Consider the following 24,332-nt stretch of genomic DNA (forward strand, 5'->3'; position numbering starts at 1 on the left):
GGAGGAGTAGTGCTTACAGCAACCGGAGAAAGCTTTAGATTTAGTGGTGAGAGCCGGCCAAGAAAAATCTGAACATTGGAATGAATGAACATTGGTAGGGTTGGGTAAACGACTGAGATTCTGTTCTCAAACTGCTATTCCTTTTTGCTTTTTGATGTTATTTCAATTACAGTAATAATGAATAACATCAAACACTACCCTAAATTCTCCTGGGTGGGAACAAACACAACCTTTTTTTGTCTGACTTGCGCATTCTTAACATTGTGGTGTGTCAACACCGACCTGTGGTAAATAAGCAAATACAGAGACAATGCTGTGAAGAAACAGCTGGCACGCTCTCCTCAGGGTGAACCCAGAATTCTCACCAACATCAGAAATAACCCTCAGACCACATTGTGCAACACTTCATCAGCAAAATAGCAACCAATAGTCCTTTTAAGACAGAAATGATCAGCAGATCTAAGTTCATCTGTAAAGGTATTTGCAATTGAAGTGAAAACAGAAAACATCTGAATCAATCGAAACATTGGCAAACTCTGGATGAAGAGGAACATTTGAAAACTGCCAGGCAGCATCATATCAGAGTATGAATGTCAAGGTTGGGCATATCTTCACTGGTATGTTTGTCTCAAAATAAACAGCGAACGTCCCACATTACTACAATATATAGAGGCATATGTAGAGGCTGCTGAAAAATGTTCAAGTGAAACTGGAGCTGAGTCTAGTGCTAGGTGTGCTGGCGGTGGTGGTGGTGGTGATCAGCAAAGTAGAACCAGTTTTTTTACCCCTGAATTCCCTCCTTAAATCTGGACTGAATGCAGTCGGCAGAGATGACGTTAAATCAGACCGTCATCAGAACAAGCCGCCCTGTGGAGCAGATGAGACCACAGAACAACCGGATGGCTCTTAATGGCATAGTCATTAGAGGCAGTTAACACTTCCTCCCTGAATTCATACAGGAACTTGGAACAGTCAGTTCAATGTCAACCTTTTCTAGATGACAAATCATTATCTGGCACTGGTCTGGAAAAACACATCACTGATGTCCCAATCAATACCTCATATTTTCATTTGAAAGGTTTCCATTAAAACAAAGTAGGGTATAACAAAACATTCAGCTGACAGTGAAAGGGTATTTAAAAGGTTATATTGTACTGGAACAACTACGCTTATAGAGCTATTACAGAGCGGTAGGTGAGGGCTTCATGGCCGACCACCAGTACGGTTACAGTCACTCATAAACTCAGTTGTGGGAGGTAAAGCTCATTTCTTTTCTGTACAGGAATGTGGGTAATACACCGGTCATGTGCAAACATTGTGTTTTCTTAACTAATGGTTGAGTTGAGGGTTTGGGAGGCTCTGGCTAATCCCACATCTATGCCCCGGGGATACTTCTACCCATGGTTCACAGGAAAGCACTAAAACTGTAACATGACGCAAGGTGGAATGAAGACTTTTTTGGGGGTGTAAATTACAAGGTATCTCTGCAAGGGTCTCGGCACGGTAGCAGTAAAAAAAAATTGATGAAGCCTGTATGGGTGGTCTCGGGCTGTCAGGTGAAGACAGCCATACCACGTGTAGAAGATACCATTTTGTCGGACCGGCACATTTGACACTTTTACAATATGAGAAATGTATCGTTGCGATGAGTCAGCATGACATGATCTGGGGTAAAGTGAACTGATTAGGCTCAAGGTTTATTCAAGGTTGTGTTGTGTGTGCATATCTGTAAACATTGCCATTTGCATGCAGTCTTATGCTAAGATATGGAGACACAAAGAGGCAACAGGCCTTTAAAGCTAGTAGGTGGTGGGGAGTTACACAATAACTATAACAGACCTGAAAGATGTCCTGGTGGTTTTATCTTATCGATATAACCACCAGGTGGAGGTTTCAGGAGTGTGAATCAATAACAGATGGCATCTTCCTCCCTTTATTCTCATATTCAGTTGTGCTATGACTGACATTATTAAACTTCGTTCAGTGGGTGGTGAGGGTCATTCACAGGCCAGCGTAGTCTCTTCCAATTTGGTAGAGTAACACAGTACAGAGCACAGTAGGAATCATACTTTTGTTTGGCTAGCTAAAACCAAGCTTCTACCATCAGATCAAGAGGGTATCCTTGTGGTCCAAAAGGAATACTTGGACAGAGCATTGTGGAGAATGGGATTTGATCCCTCCTATACACATGTACACTTCAACTGTGATCACACGGAGTGACCAAAAAAGGAAAGAAATATTCCAAAGAGACAGAGTGACTATCATTTACTGACAGTATCGGTATGTAAATATGGTTTTAATATACCCATGGGAGCACACTACAAAAGGCTGCAGTGTTTTTATTTGATTGCTCAGACAAGGGTTAGAATGTTGACAAGTCCCAGTTGGCTGGTTTGGGTTTCATGATGATCTGACATTTCCCAAGATTCCTGTAATAGTACGTTGCTGTTCACAACCCTTTTGTCAACAATTTAACCATAGGTTTAAAATCAAATTTCCTGTTCCCAGTGCAGTGCAATTTCAAATCAATTAATACCTTATCCTCTTCAAGCAGTTGGTCCTTAATCTTATGTTTTATCAATTAGAATTATTTTTAATCATGTTTTACACTAGTCTCAATCTTTCCAAACTTGCTGTTTGCATAGCTCCAGTAGATGTCTGTGTAAACACTGAATGTAATTTATGCAACACTTTTGTATCCTTACTCCAGCATGTGTATATTTTACCGGGCAAGATAAATAGCAAGCCTCTTGGTGGCCATATATTTTGGTCAAGACAACTCTGTGTGAACGCTGTGTTCAAACTATGTAGTCTTGTCGTTAGCCCTTGCGGTTTTGTTCGAAAATTATCCATCAACACAAATCGTACTCCCTGACAAACCTCATAAATTCAGTGAATTATCGTTTTTATTATTTCCTTGCCAAACAAGTAAACTAGCACATAACTCGTCATTTTGAAACTAATAATAAATAATTGGCAGGTTATGAAGCATGTTTTGGGAAACTTTACAGTGAGTTGCCAGATTGATGGATTTTCCTTCTTAGTGTTTTGGGCAACATTCCTACTGTGTTCAATTTAGAGACACTGGTTAGTTTTATCTCAACATTCAGACACGTGCAAGCAATTGCATGAAATCACAGAAATGCACATAAAAACGCATTAACTCTTGTATCTATACACATGACAGATGTGCTTTGAAATGTGTACAATACATAAGGAGCCAGGGGCCAACTGTGGTCAGGAAGAATGAACTAACACTGAGTGCATGTTTCCTTGTGGATGCGAGATTGTTGATCGAAAACACTGATTAAAGAAGACCGATCTTTGGTCTGAAGACGTTTATGTGAAATATGTGGTGACAGATTGATCCAAACAGACAAGGCATGAAGCACAAAGTCAGGGTTTGTAGATTTGTAGTCTCAATATGGAAGAACGGTGAGTTTATTTTATCATAAACCTTTAGCTCCTTTTATATGATCCTTATGCGTCCCGCCCTATTTTTCACAATAAACCAATATTCTCCTTGTCAGCACCTTGTCACATAGAAGCAGAATTTATTTGACAGACATGGTATGCACCGAAATGTTCAATTATAATATTACTGTACCCTCGGTTTCAGAGCATTTGTTGCACAGTGGAGCCAAATCTATGTAAAACAACACGACACATGAGAAAACAACTGTGTTGCAATCTTTAGACTTGAAATGTCATCCCCTGAAGGATAAATTCATGATGATGTATGGTACTAACAATGTCTTTCTATACATTGAACCAAACAGCAGCACTGATGGACTAACAAAGAGGCACTGACAGACATTGATCCGTGTTTGAGCATGCTTGTCTGGTTGGATCTGACCCAGTCCTGTAGATTCTTTCCTTTTATCTGTCTGTGGTCTGAGTGAAGGCTTGGATTATGACTCTGGGTCAGATCCCAAACCTGTACTTTCACTGCTAGAGTGACAAGACAATTTTATATTGTTATACAATGTTGTCATATTGTGAATGCCAGGTATAAACCATTGAATGAATTTGATGAATGTGTTTTAATACACAAGGAACGGTTTCTGTTTATACACTTGGAATTGAATGAAAAGACAAAGAAAGGGATTTAAGGACCCACATTGAAAGAAAACAAAAAATTACACCTTAAAAGTTACCCTTAATGAAACAATACACCTTTTGGGGGGCAGACTATGTTTTCTTTTCTCTGGGACCCCAGCACTTCCCCTAACAGTGGTGGTCCCTTTTTAAGTTAATTCACAGATGTTGCAGCAAAACAATCTAGAAACCTAATGTGTCCACTATCATTTTGTTTGGCATTTTGATCCAATCTTCTGAAAGTGGCTTTGTACTGGCTTGAGTTAATGAGATTAACAGTCAGTTCAGAGGTCTGTATTGTGATGTTTGGCTAGAAGTTTTCAGCTCTCAAGTATGTCTCTATATTCCCTTCATGGAAAAAACAGGTGTTGTACAAGCACACAAAATTCTACGCCAGTTGTGCTTAAGAAAGCAAAATCAACTATCACTAGGAGTAGAAACATCACAAAGCAGAATGGAGAACCGTTTGTGAAAGTAAGGAAAATCAACAATTGTAAAACTGGTATGACCTGTCTTAAAATCCCAAGTTGAATTGGACCAAAAAAAAGGTCAGCTCATATTAACACAAGCAGGCTTTTCCAGGAACCTGCTTGCGTCCTTGATCAAAGCAGGAGCACTGGTATGCGGTGTGTTACAGATGATGGTTACTGTAGCCTCAGAACAATATGACCAAGCCAGGGGTATTAAACCTAATATGCTGTTTATTCTCCTAAAATATTTTGGATCTGTCGAGCTCAAGGGGTGGAGAGAAGGTGGACAAAAGGGATCCTATTTGGAAGACCAGCCTAGTGACAGAGGATGAGGGGCTGAGGTTTGACTCTTCTCCAGGGCAGTAGGAGACATGCCCAAGGCGTGGGGGCCATGTGGCTCTGCTTCCCAACAGCTGCATGACCCTGTGTTGAATGAGCTGGGTCATCAGTATAAGTGTCACTATTGATCACAGTCAGTTGAACTGTCCTAATGAGGATATTGGCTGTTTGGCTGAATCAATAGAACTAAAAATACAAGTATGTTTATGTCTGGCAATGTCCAACCAAATCTTGCCAAATTAACAAATTGTTGTACATGTATGTTACACATGTCCATACTAGTTGAAGTTAGTAAATAAGTAAAGAATACAAATAGGTTGGAAGCTGAACCAAGTGCAAGTTAAAACTCAGGTCTAACGGGGGAAGCCATGTGGTTAACAATTGACTTGAAGTCTCTCTATTCTTGTGCCCTTAAAACAAACCTTCACATGGTAGTAATAATAATAGGGTTATTTTTGTTTGTTTAAAGACATTGTATACACTATAAGCATATTCTTGCCATGAGGTGTGTTAAATTTAAGGGGTGTAAAATGTTGATTATTTTTTTACTAGCATATATGAATGGTTACATTGTCAATCCAATTTGTTTTAATCTAAAAATAGGTTATGTGCTGTTACTTGTCTATGGCAGTTTGTCAAAGACATTTGGAATGAAGTAATGGTGGCCTGTTGAATGTTTGCGCAGTGCAGAAGGTCTAAAGCCTGACTATAGGTGGTTTACGACATCCTGCAGAGAGTAAGTCATTTAATTTAACTGCAGGGACTGAAATAGAGAAAAGTATCAATGATAGGCTACACCTTTCCTGTAGCTATACTCTGGTAAGCCATGTGTATTTTTTAAAGGTTCTCAAATATAAAATATTTATTTTGTTACAGTTCAATTTATGACACAAGATTCATTTAAGAAAAAATTCTAATATATCTAAACATTATTAACGAACATTTAAAAAATCTCTGGTGTATCCATCCAAAATCCCTTAAAATTCCATAGCTCGAGCACAGAAAGTAGGCCTACAAAGACACGTTTGGGGTTGTTCAAAACTTTGAGCATGTCGGCGTATCTTGTTTACGAAATAAGACTGATTTGTTTAGTATAATTTTCAGAAAGAATGCCTAAACTCCTCCGGCTGAAAGCGTGTTTGTTGATCTGCCAGACACATGCTCTCACAATGATTAAGAACCATATGGTTATGCGGACGTGTCTTTGATGTGCTTTACAGTACTGAAGGAAAACACGTTTAAACACAGTTACGCTAAGCGATCTTTTAGGCTTTATACAACCTATTCTTGTCTATCAGGACGAGGTTGTGTAAGGTAAATCATGAACAGACCAGTTCTCTTTGAGAGTTGTAGCCTACAGTTGTTTAAATTTATAACGTGGCTTTCTTTTTTGAATGCATGCAATTTGGCATGTGTTTGTATTCATCTACCGGACATCTTTTCTTCAAGAGACTCCTAACAATGATAATTACTTGGGAATGAGAAATCCACTTGTATTGTTTCATGAAAGCTTACGGTCAGTATTCTTAACATGTGAGACAAATAGAAAAGGACAACTTAATGTTGTGGTTTTCACTGTCATTGGTTATTTTCTGATGTTTGGTAAAAAACAATGACTTTGGTTGTGAGGCACAAATATTCTTAGAGGCTGACTTTAATGTAACACCGCAGTTCAGACACTTGGTGGATCTGTATCTACTTGAAAGCGGTAGTTTGGATGCGTCTGTTTGAGCGCGGGTGTTTGTGTGTGATTGCGTGTTTGGCAGTACAATTATAAAGGACTACTGCCATCCTCAGGGTGTAAGTGGTTCCTGCAAAGGTTTCTCTCTCTCAAACGTCAACCTCTAGATGGCATCAGTAGACTAAATGTAATGTCGTTGCCAGGTTCAAAATTATGCCTCCCGTTTGTGTTTAACGAGTCCATAAGGGATGTAATGTATGTAAGAAATAGAATCAGTCATTAATGCCACTTATATGTATACAACATACTCACATACAGTAAATATCTATGAGAATATATTAGAATGCTATAGTTGTAAAACTAAAATAATGTAGGCTATGGTAGTTCACTCTGTGTGAGGGTATTTTTCAAACCTGGCATCCATTTAAGGCAACCTTGGTTCAAACATGGCTGCCTGCAGGATTATGTTTTCGGGGTTACATTTTATTCAATCCAAGCTGTATGTACCCAAACAGGTAAGGTGTATTATTGGGAACATGATTGTGACCATGATTGTTAACATGGTAACAAATAATTAGCATATTAGAGACCTTGTTGTTACGTGAAGGCTACGTGAATACACTGACATGCTAACTTCAAATGAGACTCATGCTAGCTAGCTGTAAACATCATAGAATTGTGTTTGTCATTATGGCACGCCACCTAAACAACAATATGCAATCTGAAGACAAAAGCATTTTTTTTTTTTTTCTAATAGCTGATTTTACTCATGTGTTTCCACCTTTACCAGGCTGCGTGCAGCGGCTGGGGTTGTCTGGAGCAAGTCAGGGGGTACTATGTAAACTGGAAGATGCTCCGAGACGTCAAGAGGAGACAGATGGCTTTCGACTTTGCCGACGAGAGGCTTCGTATTAACGCACTGAGGAAGAACACAATCCTGCCCAAAGAACTTCAGGTACTAACTGTCTATGTAACCATCTATAATATTATAGCTCCATCTGAAAGATAAGTAGTAAAATAACTGATGTAAAATGTGTCCCAAACCAATTTATTGGTCAAACCTGTGGGCTTGGGAAATGTGTCCTAAGTCCTTAAAAATGCACTTTTGTTCAGCATGACAAAAACAAACTTAGCATAGTGTCATTGTAATAGTCTGAAGCATGTGTAATATGTGTAATATACGTCACAGCTTTCTCACAACTGTTCTGCAGTCACAGACAGAAAGCACCATGTGGACACCTAAAATCTAAAAAGGCCCCTCCTTGAGCTTCAGTTCAACCTCAGGGTAGATACCTTAACTGACATGTATTTTCAGGAAGTTGCAGATAAGGACATCGCAGCATTGCCTCGTGACAGCTGCCCAGTCAGGATCCGTAATAGGTGTGTGATGACATCACGGCCACGAGGAGTAAAGCGCAGGTGGCGTCTCAGTCGCATCGTCTTCCGTCACCTGGCTGATCACAATCAGATGTCAGGGATCCAGCGCTCCATGTGGTGATGAGATGGACCTACCTACACACTTTAGTATGTGTTACGCTGACTAATATGATTTGCTGTATTGACTGCTTGGTTACAGTTTCAAGTTCTATCTCCCTGTCATTTTGTGTGGATCTATCGCCAGATTGTCACACCTCACATTGGTACAATGACGTGCTTTTGTTGAGCCAACATGGACATTTTTCAAGATGGGCTGGTATGGCTGGAACCTTTTCCTTCGGCTCTTTCCCTCTGAATGATGTTAAGTATGTTAATGACTGCAACTGACTGCTTTATAAGAAAGTGTAAATTATGCAAGGATAGACTGTATAATAAATTGTTCAATATTGGTTCCTTCTTGGGTGTTTTTTCATTGTGTCTGATAATGCCTAAAACGAATGTAGGTAATTGTATGTAGTCTAAATGAGCTGTTTGATTATCAAATTAATATTACAGTACGTATATTCTTTATTTTCCATTAATGTTTTTATAATGCATATAATATTCTACATTGGACTGACATGACTGTTAACGTGAAATGTGCTGTTGGAATATAGTAATGTATACAAAAACGGGGAGTGTGTCCAGTAAAAGGTTTATAAACTCAATTGTAAGTGCAATGACATTTACGTATGGCATGCGGAACCAAAGGAAAAAATCACTTAACGAAGATCGGCGGCCTTTGGCAGTAACTCCCTCTGCGGGTTGTTGAAATTTGCTATTTCGTTTCTGTTTCAGTCAGTATGCTCTCAACGAGTTAGGTCACTGATTACAAATATATAACAAGACAAGTGCTTCAATGGACCTCAATGAACAGGTAGTTATGTGGTCGATTTGATTAATATTAAATGCGGGTCATGTATAAATGCCATGTAGTCTCACGTAATGCAGAAACATGTTTGTCAACTGCTAGTAGCTGTGCTAGTTTGCTTGATAGCTAAACTACAGGCTACAGTAAACCAAGCCAAACGCAGGCTACCTAGCATGTATTGGCGGTAACACTCACTGTCAACGAAAAGTTGGAAATATTGGGTGTTGTGAGAACATATAAGTTAGACTATAGAGCTGGTACTTCAATAATCATGTTCACCGCTACAAATCGCGATCCTACTAATAATACAAGGAATATGTTTGATCTTTGGACGATAGCTTACAACAGCTTGCTAGGAAGCGGCGTATACTCATTGCATTGCCACTACCGGTGGAAGGTTCCAGACAGTTACAGTAGCTAGCTACTCATTCCTAAAAGCTTTCGAGCCCGAGTCATACTTTTCAGCAACTATAGAAATCATAGTTTTGATATATACTGTAATATTAAGTGCAGAACAATGCTATTTGCTATATCAAACAATGTATCTTGCTAGCTTGCAACCAGTTTTTAGGAAACACCTAAATGATCACGTTGAAGACAAATATATCTGTGCCAAATCTTATTCCCTTGCAGATTAACCAGCTGGAGGCGGACCTGCTGGAGATCTCAAATCTGCTGGAAAAGGCAGAGAGAGAACGTGTTCAGGATGTGTTAAAACAAGAACAGAAAAAAGTGGAAAAGGAGATTTCAGCAAAGAGATTGCAGAAGGAGCAACAAGCCAAGCGAGAGGACCCAACGTCTTCCTCAAAAGCTTACACTGTCAAGATCAATAACTATGGTAACTGCTTCTTAGTTGTTGGGGATTTGAGTATACCAGTAAATGTGGTTCCACCATGTCTTTTGGCTGGTGTTACATTGGAAACACCACAGTTGCTTCCATCTGACCAATCCACTTGGGTCTTCATAAGTGCTCAGGCTTGGGAATATTAGGTGCACGAAATAGATTGTTAAATATTTAAAAATGTTCTCCCTTTTTAATGCAGGATGGGACCAGTCAGATAAGTTTGTCAAAATCTACATCACACTCAAAGGAGTTCACAATGTAGCACCTGAGAATGTAAACGTCAGCTTCACTGAGAGGTAATATGAGTTTTCTCCTCAGCTGCAATCACTAATTTTTTCCATTGAAGTAATGCAATCTACATGGACTAAACAGTAGAAGTTCCATACACATTTTTCTATTGAAATTAGGTTTCAGTTTAAAATTGACTGGAAGTCCATTGATAGTAAGGCGTGGAACCCTGATCACGATGTACACACGAGTTCACCTTTACAATGTACAGTTTTGATTGTAGCTTAATCTGAAATTCCTGTTCTATGGTTTCCCTTCCCTTGCCACAGGTCTTTTGTTGCATTGGTAAAAGACCTTGATGGAAAGAATCACCAGATGACTATGAATAATCTGCTGTGCCCCATAGATGTTCAGGAGAGCTCTAAAAAGGTGAGTGGAGTCTTGCACCTGGGACAAGACATGTTACATTGATTTACTCCATGTGTGCTTATTTTCTTGGTTCTTTTCTGTTCATTTGTTTAACCTGTTAACGAGTGAGTTCTAAATATTTCCGACGCTTCCACCAGAGTGAGTTATTTTTGCAAAACGGAAGCTAGCTAGCTTTAGTTAGCTTCCGTTACTTAGCAGCCTAGCATAATACTCGTAGCTATGCTACTACCTGCTAGTGCTACTTGTTAGCCTCCTAATTGTAAATTTTAAAGCCATATTATAGCGTTTGTCATATAGTTTTTGTCTATCGGAAAACAGTCGGATGGAATGTTCAGAATCACACGTGTGACGGTACTATGTGGGGCCCGCTTTCGAACGATCACATATGTGTGACGCTACTAATTAACAGGTGAAAACAGACATGGTCCTGGTCATGTGTAAGAAGAAGACGGCCAAGCAATGGGAGTGCCTGACTCAGGTGGAGAAGAAAACAAAAGAAAAAGAGTGAGTACAAGAACTATATATTTAGCAATGGGAGACATGGGGTTGAGGGTCAAGTGAAGTATCCTTGTTTAGGCGAGGAGCCCCGATCACTGCCACACCCTACCTACAACAGAAGGTTTTCAAAAGGTTCCAGTGGATTCTTTTGGAACCAAAAGGATTGTCACTTGGCCTGCTTCAAAGATAGGTCTCATCTGGTGAAAAGAAGGGTGTATTACATTTGATTTTCTTGCATTCATAGGAAGCCAAATACCGAAGAGAATGCAGATCCAAGTGATGGGTTGATGTCCATGTTAAAGAAGATCTACTCTGATGGTGATGATGAGATGAAGCGCACCATCAACAAAGCCTGGTCGGAGTCCCAGGAGAAGAAGGCTAAAGGAGAGCAGGTGCCGGACTTCTAACAGGGATTCCTGATGTGCCCAGTCTTTAAGTGGCCATGCTTAAATACCCTCTGTGCATCGTTTTCTCATTCCTGATCCAAAATGGTGGGCCCTCTGAAACTTTGTACTCAAAATTATAACCTATCCTTCCATGTTGAATAGCGGCTTTTTAAAAGAGATGCGACTTCAGACAGGGTACGTAGGTTGCTACTTAGCAGTAGCAGTCTGTTTAAGAAATGTCTTCATTGTGTTGTTCATGCATTCCAGTTACTATTCAGTTACTAAGTCCAGGAATTGTGATTTTAACTTTGGACAGATTGGAATATATTTAGCCATTCCCAAATTACTGTTGAAAATAGGCCTATGGAAGTTCAATTTCTTTGTTTGTGGAAAATGAGTTTTTCACACTCATGTACATATTCATATGTGTTCAAATGTAAGACTTGCCAGTGTCTGTCCCTCTAACATTGTGTCTCGCTTCCACTCAGGTTTATGTGGTGTAATAAACATATCTTTCCTGAAGCAAATATACTGTTTTTGTTATAATGTAATGTCACATCTACTCATGACCAGAGATGGGAAGTAACAAAGTACAAATACCTTTATGTACTTCAGTAGATTTCAGATATCAGTACTTCACTTGCACTTTTTACTTTTACACATCAGTTTTAAGCCTCAGTTTTTACACTCATGACATTTTCAAGCCAGGCTTGATACTTTAGTTTAAATCTTTATTTGGTGACATGATCAATACTATTTCTTGTAATTGCAGGCCCTTTTTCATTTCACAGCTCAAACATAAGCTATGGAGCAAGGCAGAAGGCACATACTTTTTTTGAAAAAGAAAATTCAACCTTTCAAAACTTTTCCCCCCACACAGTGAGAGGAGAGGGGAGAACTGAAGCCGAAAACAGAGTAGAGCAAAGCAGAGTGCAGAGTTTAGTGAGTCCTCATCATGTACTTATTAATGATGCAAACTTGAACATTTTGCATTTAGTAAAGAAAGAACTTTAGTAGTAAATAACTTATTTTTAAACTTTAAATACTTTAATAACTAAAATACATGTATTTTTTTTACTTTTGAAAGGTTGACAAATACTTTTGAAAAATACTTTTGAAAGATTGGAAAAATTATTTAGAAAAAAAAGTTTGTCAGAGCCCATCCTTCTTTACTTTAACTTGAGTGAAAAAGTGTAGTCAGCACTTCAACTTTTACCAGTATTTTTAAACTTGAGTATCTACTAAAGTGAAGGATATGTGTACTTTTGCCATTTCTGCTTATGACTAGTCCATTGGGATGGTAATCAATTGAACATGAACTAAAATGATTACCGCCCAATTACAAATTGGAGCTACTCACTTGACCACTAGGTGGCGAAATACTCCGTTTTTTACTTGGAGTGAAAAGATGTGTCTGGGCATGTCAAGTAGGCCCCCTATGTCCTTTCCGAAAGGATGTTTCACTAGTCTTAATTCGTCTCATGTCAAAAATATGAGAACAAATTAAAATAAAAGATACATTGATCACAGTCATCATATGAGCGTATCATCTGAATGCCAAAATATGCGATGTGCACTTAATGGGCGTTTTGTCTGCAAAATAATAATCTAATTTTTATCAACATGGTTTGTAAAAAAGACTAACCACTCATCTCTACCAGTCATTTTGTTCTCATGGTAGGTCTACAGCAGCAGGACGCACGACTGGTTGAAATGTTCATGGTTTCATTCATACTTTTACATACAAAGAGAAATAAATAAACAATATGTCAGAAGCAGGGTACTGCGAGCAATGGGGATGACTCGTCAGTCTCAGTAATTCACCCACCCTCCTCCATGACGTCAGAGACAATTTATATAGCCGGCGATGGTGAAGTATATCCATACCAGATGGATACAATTGAGGTTGAATGAACAGCACCGGTTGAACAAGAGCGCTACTGTGAAACGTTTTACAGCAAATGAATGGATACCGCTTGTTTCACAGCCTCTCATCGCATTTCATGTCAAACCATGAATCCGGATTTATTTAAACAGTGTCCAGAGCGTGGGCAAATTCTGCCTAATTCCGCCAAAACGACCAACAACAGGACTAAATCGGAACAAATTAAACCAGAACTCGCCCAGGTGATCACAGATTCGAAGACTGGAAAATCCTACAGCAAAGGAAAGCTTTTGGGAAAGGTACTACCTTTATTTTAATTTGTCAACGGAATGGCTAGGGGGATAAGGCTGATAATTTAGTCGCATTTTATTTGCAATGACTGTTCGTCTGTGGCGTTAAGTCAAGTCAGAATTATGTGATAACGACATCCCTTCCGTTTCAAAAGTATATATATTTAGAGTAGTTTTAGCACCTTGCCTTCATCCTCAAAGTTGCACCTCAAATGTGTTAGATTGCGGATTTATGACCTCGTGGAGGATATGACAAACTTGCCTCTCCCTTCAAGCGTCATTATTTCCCCGCACGGGAAATCCAACGAGGTGTGTCTCGTGTGCTAGCTACACGTTTCAATAGGTAACTTCGAAGCTGTGATATAAATTGCCATACCATTACTAGATGTCGTGCATTGGCAGATCATGTCTGTCATAACCTTAGTCGTTATTGATATGAACATTTTGAGGCATTTTACTTGGCTGCAATACGAAGAGTTAATTTTCACAATAGGCAATGTAGCCTATATCGCAACACGTTGGACATTGTATGATCCGCAGGTAGTTGTCTGTCTGCCGCTGCCGCATAGCGAGATTTTCTGGTCAATTTGAGTGTCAATGCAGTAGTAATGCATTTAAATAACGGCCAGACGGTGCTGACTAAACCGAGTACATACAGGCAAAGTCTTATCTAAGGGTTCAAGTTATTTGTTTCTATCTGGTTACAACACGTCATTGTTAAATAGGCAAATTATTGTTGGTACAGTTGGTACAAACGTGAATGCCTTACTAGTGATATTGAATGAAAATATAGATAGGAAACATGCAAATTAGTAACATGTTATTTACGTTTTCTCTTGCCAAGGGTGGATTTGCACGATGCTACGAAATGACAGACCTTGCCAACAACAAAATGTATGCTGTGAAGGTGATTCCACAGAGCAGAGTGTCCAAGCCTCACCAGAGAGACAAGGTAGATACTAATGAATACGATTCCCTTGCAGTGACACATGCCGCACAAATCTTTACCAGCCTCAATGACATTCTGTTTCTTGACCCTATCGACAGATTACCAATGAAATCGAGCTCCACAAAACCCTCTCACATAAGCATGTGGTGAAGTTCTCCCATCATTTTGAGGATCAAGACAACATCTACATCTTTTTAGAGCTCTGTAGTAGAAAGGTGAGCAACGCAGCACTGTCGCGGTTTTGTGCAATCACATTATGTCCTTGTTTGGGTTTTGGGATTATTTTATTTTTTTAAACCCTGATGGCAAAACTGTACATCGGCAAGGACAATGTGTACCTTCACCCACTCATTCACATTCCCCCAAGATGCACTCCCCGTCTGGAACAGGATAGTTAAAGTAAAATGTATATTAAATCTACATCCTAATGTCCTTGCAGTCTCTGGCACACATTTGGAAGGCAAGACACACGCTGACCGACCCCGAAGTGCGGTACTATTTACGACAGATCATATCTGGCCTGAAATACCTTCACAACAGAGGTATCCTCCACAGGGACCTCAAACTAGGTATGTGGTCCTAGCTTTATCAGGCTGTTATCTTAATCTTCAGTTGTACTTGAATGGTATGCACAATGTAACGTGTTTCACATAGTTTATTTAGAACATGCATGGCCTTATCCACAAAACAAAATGTGGTCCTAAGCTGAACTTGAATGATTGTTTCCCAGGCAATTTCTTTGTGAACGAGAACATGGATTTACGTTTGGGAGACTTTGGCCTTGCAGCAAAACTGGAGACTGTCGAGCAGAGGAAAAAGTAAGAAAAAGTCTCTCTGGCTTTAAGCTCAGTTTCACAGAAAACCAGGACAAAACCAAGCATTAAAACATACCCTAAGGACCCTAACAAACCTGTTTCCCCCTCAGGACAATTTGTGGAACTCCTAACTACCTTGCCCCCGAGGTTTTGAACAGACAGGGCCACGGGACAGAGTCTGACGTCTGGTCTCTAGGCTGCGTCATGTAAGTGTCTAGTCCGGTCATGTGTAAAACACCCCTTTGGGAGCATTCTGTTTGACAATGGTCATGGCACCAGGCCAAAGTCGACCCACTAGTTGAAGATTTGTCAGTCTAAAACAGTCGAAGAGAACGCTTTGCAAACGAAGGCTAGGGGGTTTGACGAGATATGACTGACACATTTATGGCACACCTCCAGTAGGTGTGTCAGTAGTTGAGGACCAGTGAGAAGGCTCAGTTAATCAGTGACGTTTGGTAGCCTTTACTGCGCTTCAAAGCCAGTACTCAACCCGTATCGCTTTTTTCCCATCAGGTACACTTTGATGTGCGGCAACCCTCCGTTTGAAACTTTGGATCTGAAGGAAACGTACAAGTGTATCAAGGAAGTGAGGTACAACATCCCCTCCACCCTCTCTCCTGCCGCCCAAAAGCTCATATCAAGCGTCCTCCAGAAGAATCCAAGTGACCGTCTCACACTTGACCAGATTCTAAATCACGAGTTCTTCAGCAAGGTACGTGATCTACACCCTCAATTTACTTGGACTAGAGTGTTCTGATACGTCATCTATGGATGTTTGAATAAAACAATACAATGTTCCTCCACCCAGGGCTTCACACCAGATAAACTACCTGCCAGCAGTTGTGTGATGGTGCCAGAGCTCCATCCTCCCAGCCCTGCCAAGAAGTTCTTCACCAAGATGGCCAAGAGCTTCTTTGGCAAAAAGAAGGCCAAAGGTAAGCAGGACTACTATAAACTTGTCTCAAGTTTGACGTTTCACCTCCTGAATGAATTTCTACTGGGAGAGTTTCACCTGGATCTTTCATCAGCGCTAAGCTACAGCAACGGTCTCTGACACTTCTCTTTTATTTGGCGTTTGTGCAGTGGAGAAGATTCCATGCGAGGAGAAGGATGACATCTCCAAGCTGGTGTCTGGTATCGTGAAGTGTTCCATCAGTCGTCAGATGAGCTATAAAACTGTCGGTGCTAACGAGGTAGGCAACCTCATCCAGGCACATCTGGTCATCTGGGCACCAAAAAAACAGCTTCCACAATGTCCTTTTTATAAATAGAAGTGTTCTTCGATAATCCAATCTTGGACAAAAATGCCTTTTTTAGAACAGTCCAATTATATTTAAATAGGAGTTTGCTATGCCTAGGTTTAATATTTTTTGCTAACTGCCCTAAAAGTACCCTCAGTAAAGAATGTATTCGAGGCTAATGAGGCTGTTTCTGTTGTGAGTTGATGGTTAGCTGTCGACATACTCGAATTTTGACACTGTTACAGGACTGTGGTTTGGGAGTATGTCTCAGAATAGTGTTTGTGCAGCACTCTGCAGAGTCCATTTTTAGCCAGACATGCTATGAGAGAGCAGGTATTCTACTTGACCCAGCTTTTAACAAGCCTCTTTAAATTCAAGACTGTGGAAACAAATGGCAAAAGCAGCAGGAAAAGCAAACTACCAGCCCATAATCCTCCAGTCTTAGACTTAAAATGGCGCAGGAATAATAAAGCTATGTAGAAATGGTGTACTAGGGAACACCGTAATACTGGTGAAGGTCCAATCATGTTCACGTTCTGTTGTCGTTGCTTCCTATCCAGGTGACATCCCCAACAGGACAACTGGTCAGCTCTGGACCAATGGACACTCCTGCTGAGGAAGAATCGAGGAAGTCAATATCCCGCTCCTTCAAAGGCACTGTGGCCAGTAGCACTGAACGTGAGTTACCGTCTTCAGCTGGACTCACAGACCTGACAAGTGGCTGAATCGGTGTGCTTGGCTGTCACTACGTGTAACTGTAAATATGGTCTTGTACTCAGCCAGTGCCTGTTCTACTCTCTCTCTCAGCGTGTGAAGACATTCTGACTCCTGCAGCGGTTGCTGACTCGGCCATGAAGGTCCTGAACAGCTGTCTGTCCTCCATGCCTGCAGGTGAGTTGTGCAGACAGCTAACGTCTCTCTAAGCTCCTCAGAACAGTCTTGCTAGACACTTATGGGCCTCCAGCTCTTTGGTTTGCTTTTGCTGTATTTATTGCAATATTGACTCGTTGGGTTGTTTTTAACTGCAATGTTTACTCCAAATCTTTTTTGTATTTGTTCCTTTTCTTGGTGCTTTCTTGTGTCTTAACTCTCTCCACCTTTCTTTACCCTCTTCTCCAGGATCCAGAAATCCTCCTTGTCTCTCCAGATCCAAGCCCTTTGTCTGGGTCACAAAATGGGTCGACTATTCCAACAAATACGGCTTTGGCTACCAGCTGTCTAATCGCAACATCGGCGTGCTTTTCAACGACGGCACCCACCTTAGTCTGTGTGACGACCGCAAGTAAGAACCCTTTTTTAAATCGTTCATCGCTCATTAGTCAAAACGTTCAACATGTTGACTAATGAGGTTACTGTGTGTTTCCAACCTTTTAGGACGGTGCACTACTGCCTGACCAACAACAAACACTTCACCTTCCAAGCCAGTGCCCTCCCTGAGCAGCTGCGCTGTCAAAAGCAGATTGTGGAGCTCATGGCTAACTACATGGAACAGAACCTCATGGAGGTATGACAAAACAAGGGTGTTGTGGGTAATGTAGTTTAGTGTACTTATGTCTTGTAAGTGAACAATGGGCCAACCGATCAAACTTTCGGGACATTGTTGGATTAAGCACAGTCCTCACTATGGAAACCTTAATGAATCCATCCATACATGTTTTTAAAATGGATTCTCTTGTTGTTCGTTCAGGGTGGAGACATCCTCTGCGAGGACCAGCCTCCAGCCACCCCTCTGCTTCTGCAGTGGGTGAAGACCGACCACGCTCTGGTGATGCTCTTCAACAACGGGACCCTGCAGGTAAAGCCTCACTGCTGCCTTCTCCTCTCCTCTTTCCATGCTCAAAGTCAACTGACCAGCCCCCTCCTAAAGCATAGGTAGTTGGTGCAGCCTTCAGTTGACTGCATAATGTAATTTGGCTAACTTTCTCCATCCCCCCCTCCTTTCTTCAGGTGAACTTCTATACGGACCACACCAAGATTATCCTGTGCAAGTCTCCATCTGACTCAGCCTGGCTGCTCACCTACATTAGCCGAGAGCGTGTCTCTTCCACCTACCTTCTGAGCATGCTCACAGAGCTGGGCTGCTCGGCTGAACTGAGGCACCGCATGCGCTACGTCGTGCAGCTTCTCCAGCACCACGCTGATGCCTGATTGGGCCGCATGCCTGAGGAGCAATCGGTTTTGGAACCCGGGATGCCCCAACCGGGTGGGAGTTGTCACCTGTTGGCCAATAGCATGGTTCTGAATAGGAAAGTGACTGACCCTGGGGGGCGGGGATGTCCAGTGATTCACCTCACCTTTGACTGACTTACCTCTACCTTCCTTACTCTTACACACCTTCCTGGTTTGGTCCCCAAGCTGTCCTGTCCCTCCCCCACTCAAAGACCCTCTGCTGCTGTTTCTACCCCCACTGGGAGACCTTCAAACTGAGGAGGGGTTCAGGGGAGAGGTGCAGAGGAACCCCCTCACTCTCTACAACTTGATTCTGGTCTCTGTGGACTGTGGTGCACATTTTTATTATTATCGAACCAATTACCAGATTACACGCTCACACTATTGGCTAGACCACACAAATGCACACCTGAGCAACCTCTGGACTCTGTTGCCGAGACACAGACTGGATATGGGACACGGCAGGGCTGGGATCTGCAGTCTAAACTGGACCAGAGATGGTCTATGGTTCTTTTAAGCTTCAGTGTCACTTTGCCTTCTGTTCTTGTTTTTGTTAGTTTTTTTTTTAAGATAAAACGAGCATTACAGGTCTGTGCACGTCTTCATGCAGAGAGGCATGGGTGTGTGACACTGCACTGTTGGTTTTTTTGAGCAGCAGTCCTTTTTTGGTTTTGTTTTTTACGACAAAGTAAATAGCGGTTTTTATTTATATTTTAGCTATACCAAAAGGTGGATTTTTTTTTTTTTTTTTTTTTTTTTTTTTTATAGATTCACAGAGGTGATGAGTGAATTACACCATGCAAAAACAGGTGGTTAGTAGGGGGATAAAGTGCCTTTTTGAGGGATGTCTGTATTGTGCAATAACAGCTCTGTGGAATGTCTAGCCGTAGATACAAATGGGAAGACAAACTGTAGGAGTTGGGCTATAGAGGAAAATACATTTTTTTGGGGGGGGGGGGGGGGAATTGATTAAAATGTGTTCAAGAATACTACAGTCTCACTACCTTGTTAAACTTTTGGTGAAATGGTATTATAGCCTGTTCTGTCAATGGTAACAACATATGCTTCACTGTACTGTAATCCCTCATTGGTTTACATTACTTTTTCTGCCCAGACTTGTGTCCTTAAAACTGTGATGCTGAATGCAAGTATTATAGAACACACATACAGGTATTGTTGTTGTGTTTTTGAGAAATCCAACATTGTGAAAGCCATCTGCTATTTGAGAAAATCTTTATTTTTTGTCACGTATTGTCTATTTATTTTTTATTTATACATTTTTTATTTATTGTAAGTGTTTAATATTATGGTCTTGACACGGGAAATGTTCAGTATGATCACTTTTTATGTACTGTATTTGGGAGAATGGGAGTAGAATAAAGTTTATGGAAATTCTATAGTCTGACACAAAATTCTTGTCAATCATAACTGTCATACGCCACACCTTCAGACATTACCAAACATGTACAACAAAACCTTCTTAGCAATACATAAACTGACAAATGACTACGAGTCATTATACAGATTTAACCACCAGTCACCAAACCTATGACACAAAATGCCACACAGGATTTCCCCATGATCTATCATGCATGTAGAGATGATGCTACCTACCACTAACTGTTATTATTATTATTAAATCATTTATACCCATCTCCGCTCCATCCAAACCTTGATCACTCACGATAAACCCCATGAACTATTGCCAGAACAAAGAGAGAGGCATTCTGGAACGTGGCAACCGCAAAGTCGTCCAGCAAGTGGTCCCACATGCAGCGACTGACCACGCGGACGCCATGGTTCCCATTCTGACCAATCACCACTTGACAAACGATCTTGTAGCGTGGCGGGCACACCTCCTTTACCTTATCCCTCAACATGTCTGTCAACACCTGCCCAAGATGGCTGCCAGCGGTAGGGCTGTAGCAGACCCCTTCCATGTAGCTATCCAGTGTAGCCTGGAGGAGGTTCTGAATGGGAGCTGCCTTGAAACGGCTGTCCTGATCAGGCCCGGTCCGGTAAGTGCTCTCCAGCTTCACTTCCTCTTCCACAGCTGGGTACTGATGAAGAGTCAACCCAGAGAAACTGGAGCGTCCTCCCTGCAGCCAGCCAAAGGAGAACCTCTTGCTCAGGGCCCCAGACTCCCGCCGGAAGAAGGGGGAATTGGGGTTGCTCACGTTGGAGCCCCTGGGGGTTCCACTACCACCAACCCCCCCAGGGTGAGCTCTGAGGGGCATTGGAAGGTGGCAAGGAGGCCCCTTCCTGTCCCTGGGATGGGACTGGGAGCTGCGGAGGGTTGAAATAGACCCTTGGCGTCTCCGCGGTGAGCCCCAGGGTTCTGTGGTCTGGTTGAACTGGGCAAGGACCTCCTGAGAGAGAGCTGGCTGCTGGTTGGACATGGCAGAACCAACCTGGAACACACACTTTGTATCAGGTAGAGTTCTGACTGATAGTCGGAACTACTTCTACAGCTAAATCTCGAATAGAAACTGAAGACCAAGATTTATATATTTATATCTGTCTTTGTTTCAAATTCTCTTCAAACTCTTCTTCTTTACTGCCAGTATATTTACATAAAGAGCCCCTAAGGAAAATATCTGTGCTAATATATCTTTATGTTCAGTGACGACTGTCCATATAGTTCACGGTCAAAGCATTTTCTGTCAGGTCATATGCAAATGTGAGATTTGAATCAACGCAAAAACAGAAAAGACACATGACAGGAATGCATTTCAAATGATAGGAAAGAACGACATCTATAAGTGATAAAAAATATTTAACAAGTTATTCAGTTGTCTGTGGTACAAATGCTACTCTGCACCATCATCCTCCTGATGCTCTTTGACTTCTACTGAGTAGTTGGCATACCATGAACACTCTGTAAAAGCAGCAATATTTACACAGCATACAAATGCTTAGCACGCCCAACAAACGATCAAAGGCTAGCACACTCCTCCTAAAACATACCTTTTAAAATCACCTGTGAGTGCTGTTGGGTATTGTAAAGCCTTCGAGTGAACGTATGAACCTGCAGAGCAAGACTCCAAACTTTGTTCTCCACATGAGAATGTGAAGTCTCACAATCAGGGTTGTTTTAGACTGGGTGTGTTGCTCAGTAAGTAGCCAGGCAGCCAGGCAGGCATCTACGGTAAATTATTGTCCACCAGAATCAGTGATGTGGGTCAGCAAATACAATGGGCTGAAACACAGCAATCTCTCTCTCTCTTCCTCTCTCAAGATGGCCCCTCTCTTACTCTCTCTCTCTCTCTCTCTCTCTCTCCCTCTCTCTCTCTCTCTCTCTCTCTCTCTCTCTCTCTCTCTCTCTCTCTGTCTCTCTCTCTCTCTCTCTCTCTCTCTCTCTCTCTCTCTCTCTCTCTCTCTCTCTCTCTCTCTCTCTGTCTCTCTCTCTCTCTCTCTCTCTCTCTCTCTCTCTCTCTCTCTCTCTCTCTCTCTCTCTCTTCCAGGTTGAGAAGGATCTGGCACAGGGCCACGTCCTCAGCTGTTGTCATGGTGAAGATGCGTTTCCCTCCGCCAAGCTGAGCAGTCCTGCGTTCTGCACCAGTGAACTTGACTTCTGCTATAAGGCCTCTGTCTTGATCCAACGGGGGTTTGGTCGTAATGTGGGAATTTACTGTAGGCCCATCACTACCAAAGACCTCGACCAATAGTCTAGGCCAAGGAAAGAATGAAGGGCAGTGGACCTGGAGTGCACCCACAGCCTCTCTCGCTCCTCTACTTTAATTAGAGATGCTATCTACCAAGTACCACGCTAGTTTAGCGATTGCTGCCTCTCAATACACAGGGGGTCTTCTGAGTGTTGTCAAACGCTTGACTAAGGAATCTGCAGAGTTACTGTTCCTTGTCTATTTACCATCTGACCAGAGTTTTCTGTCACTATGGTGTGATGGTCAGAGCGCCATAACCTTGACATGCCTGGGCATGTGTGTGTGTGCGTGTGAGCATAGGAGCTGATTAGGGTCAGCTGTTTGAATGGGTTGTTTACCAAACTTTGAAGGATAAGATCATGTTTACTCAGCTGCTGAAGCGTCTGAAAAACCTGTATTATGTTTGTTGTTTGGTGATATCTGTCAAAAGAGTAAATGAAGACCGTTGGACAAGGTGTTTGCTAATGAACACAGCGGGCTGGTGAAACTCGTACACGATTCTAACACGTAAAAGCTGCCGATTTCACGAGCAGACGATCATTCTAGGACTGAAGATCTGGTACTAAAAGCCTTGGTATTCAGCTGTGTGGGTCACACAAGTCACAGACTGACTGACGGTACAGAGGCAGAGACACATTTTGTATCAGTGGTTTTAAATCCCCTCACTTGCTTCTGACCTTTCTGCAGTAAGCTGAAGGATCTTTGGGGCTCTGCTCATCTGGGCTGTTCTATTTTTGTCACGGGTGCAGTCGACTCACGTTTTTACATCTGGGACGCTTGTCATTAGGATCTGCTTTTCAAAGCCATCTTGTCTCTTTCCCTTTCATCCACCCCCCCTCCCCCTCACACACACACACACACACACACACACACACTCACACTCACACACCGCACCACCATGTTGTTTTCATCTCTGGAAGAAAGGAAGAAAGGAATGGCTTTGTTTTAAAAACAGACATAATTTCCCAGGAGCCCTGAGGAGGAAGCAGGATTGGTATTATACAGACCTTCATGTCATCTCTTTTGATCTCTTATACACGTTGCTTTTGTTTCATCATGCCTCACTTTGGGAGTACAATGTGAATTTTACATGCAAAGTTAATTGAAGACTTGCGCAATACAGCCACATGTGTTCTTTGTTCAAGATTTAATAGATTAATTTATAATCAATGTGTAACTATACACTATTGGTTAAGAGTTTCATTGTGAGCTGTTTGACTCGATGACTTGTCTATGAACTCAGCTGTGTATCCTCCAGGAACAGCGTCATTTCCGACCGTCTGTGTCACATCCTTAAGGAGGTCACTGACAAAATCCAAATCTCCTCTCCTCTGCTCTCTTCGAACAGCCTGGTTGGCCGCTCCAGCTCGTGATTTAGGCTGAGGTTTGTCCTCCATCTGGGATTTGGTGTGTGATGTCACTCATGTGCCAGGAACTTAAAGATAACCGGTGGCATGTGAGCAATGAATCACCCGGGAGAAAGTCAAACAGGAAGTCTGTAGTGCAGGAAGTGTGTTTTCTTTTATAAGTTCCCTCTGTTTCTCATTATGTAGCACAAAGGAAAACATCGCCCCCGCCTCTCTGACATAGTGTTACATTTTAGTCACTTGGCGAAGACAAATTTAGAGAGAGTCTGTGGAGTCAACATGCATAAACATCCAGGTTGTGTTCATGTACGTAAAAAAAACTTGAACGGTTTGGTGTCGTCTGATATTGATCTGTTTAGTTCTGTTTGGGTTGTATTGTGTTTCATGTCTTTTCATTCCCAGATAACGATAAGTGTCACTTCCTTCCTGGTGGTTCAACTAAGTGAGGAGTCTGAGACCCACCACAGCAGGAAGTGGAACATCTGGAAGCTGGCACCAATCCAGACTATTTGGGCTGTGGGAGAGTTTACCCTAATGATTAACTGATGTGCTTCTCAGTGGCCTTGCAATGGAGGCTTTGTGAGCCCCAGTCTGATAGTGGGGGCCATTGTGATGCTCTGGCTAAAGCTCTACAAAGACAAGCACTGTGTGGGAGGTGACTGGCTGGCTGGCTGGCTGGCTGGCTGGATGG

At 41.8% G+C, this 24,332-nt stretch overlaps 4 protein-coding genes across 4 annotated transcripts; 3 read left to right on the forward strand and 1 right to left on the reverse strand.

The window, feature by feature from the left end:
* The first annotated feature begins 6,994 nt into the window (after window positions 1-6,994).
* mrps14 (mitochondrial ribosomal protein S14) lies at window positions 6,995-8,414 on the forward strand. Its single transcript, XM_047014328.1, has 3 exons — window positions 6,995-7,103; window positions 7,379-7,543; window positions 7,904-8,414. Exons 1-3 carry the CDS (start codon window positions 7,035-7,037, stop codon window positions 8,084-8,086), a joined length of 417 nt encoding a protein of 138 aa, XP_046870284.1. The 5' UTR covers window positions 6,995-7,034; the 3' UTR covers window positions 8,087-8,414.
* Window positions 8,415-8,716: 302 nt separating this feature from the next.
* LOC124462723 (calcyclin binding protein) lies at window positions 8,717-11,782 on the forward strand. The gene is made up of 6 exons (XM_047014326.1): window positions 8,717-8,881; window positions 9,509-9,713; window positions 9,919-10,015; window positions 10,277-10,376; window positions 10,786-10,880; window positions 11,119-11,782. The coding sequence occupies exons 1-6, from the start codon at window positions 8,864-8,866 to the stop codon at window positions 11,279-11,281; spliced, it is 678 nt and encodes a 225-aa protein (XP_046870282.1). The 5' UTR covers window positions 8,717-8,863; the 3' UTR covers window positions 11,282-11,782.
* Window positions 11,783-13,130: 1,348 nt separating this feature from the next.
* On the forward strand, window positions 13,131-19,329 carry plk3 (polo-like kinase 3 (Drosophila)). Its single transcript, XM_047014334.1, has 15 exons — window positions 13,131-13,444; window positions 14,280-14,387; window positions 14,483-14,599; window positions 14,824-14,953; window positions 15,115-15,202; window positions 15,310-15,405; window positions 15,713-15,911; window positions 16,008-16,134; window positions 16,283-16,392; window positions 17,001-17,118; window positions 17,248-17,331; window positions 17,560-17,722; window positions 17,815-17,944; window positions 18,128-18,235; window positions 18,388-19,329. The coding sequence occupies exons 1-15, from the start codon at window positions 13,226-13,228 to the stop codon at window positions 18,586-18,588; spliced, it is 1,998 nt and encodes a 665-aa protein (XP_046870290.1). The 5' UTR covers window positions 13,131-13,225; the 3' UTR covers window positions 18,589-19,329.
* Window positions 19,330-19,688: 359 nt separating this feature from the next.
* Window positions 19,689-21,848, reverse strand: LOC124462730 (dynein light chain Tctex-type 5-A). The gene is made up of 2 exons (XM_047014335.1): window positions 21,577-21,848; window positions 19,689-21,020 (listed from the first exon to the last, which is right to left on the reverse strand). The coding sequence occupies exon 2, from the start codon at window positions 21,006-21,008 to the stop codon at window positions 20,286-20,288; it is 723 nt and encodes a 240-aa protein (XP_046870291.1). The 5' UTR covers window positions 21,009-21,020; window positions 21,577-21,848; the 3' UTR covers window positions 19,689-20,285.
* Between the last annotated feature and the right edge of the window lie 2,484 nt (window positions 21,849-24,332).

The sequence above is a fragment of the Hypomesus transpacificus genome, unplaced genomic scaffold (genome assembly GCF_021917145.1).
Source record: "Hypomesus transpacificus isolate Combined female unplaced genomic scaffold, fHypTra1 scaffold_236, whole genome shotgun sequence".
Taxonomy (NCBI): domain Eukaryota; kingdom Metazoa; phylum Chordata; class Actinopteri; order Osmeriformes; family Osmeridae; genus Hypomesus; species Hypomesus transpacificus.

What these genes read in the sequence shown, in the direction of transcription:
- mrps14 (XM_047014328.1), top strand. Translation starts at nt 7,035, where the DNA reads ATGGCTGCCTGCAGGATTATGTTTTCGGGGTTACATTTTATTCAATCC. An exon ending in AGCTGTATGTACCCAAACAG is followed by an intron (nt 7,104 to 7,378) that starts GTAAGGTGTATT and finishes CACCTTTACCAG; the next exon opens with GCTGCGTGCAGCGGCTGGGG. An exon ending in TCCTGCCCAAAGAACTTCAG is followed by an intron (nt 7,544 to 7,903) that starts GTACTAACTGTC and finishes ATGTATTTTCAG; the next exon opens with GAAGTTGCAGATAAGGACAT.
- LOC124462723 (XM_047014326.1), top strand. An exon ending in AACGTCAGCTTCACTGAGAG is followed by an intron (nt 10,016 to 10,276) that starts GTAATATGAGTT and finishes CCCTTGCCACAG; the next exon opens with GTCTTTTGTTGCATTGGTAA. An exon ending in AAGAAAACAAAAGAAAAAGA is followed by an intron (nt 10,881 to 11,118) that starts GTGAGTACAAGA and finishes TTGCATTCATAG; the next exon opens with GAAGCCAAATACCGAAGAGA.
- plk3 (XM_047014334.1), top strand. Translation starts at nt 13,226, where the DNA reads ATGGATACCGCTTGTTTCACAGCCTCTCATCGCATTTCATGTCAAACC. An exon ending in ATCACGAGTTCTTCAGCAAG is followed by an intron (nt 15,912 to 16,007) that starts GTACGTGATCTA and finishes TCCTCCACCCAG; the next exon opens with GGCTTCACACCAGATAAACT. An exon ending in AAACTGTCGGTGCTAACGAG is followed by an intron (nt 16,393 to 17,000) that starts GTAGGCAACCTC and finishes CTTCCTATCCAG; the next exon opens with GTGACATCCCCAACAGGACA.
- LOC124462730 (XM_047014335.1), bottom strand. Translation starts at nt 21,008, where the DNA reads ATGTCCAACCAGCAGCCAGCTCTCTCTCAGGAGGTCCTTGCCCAGTTC.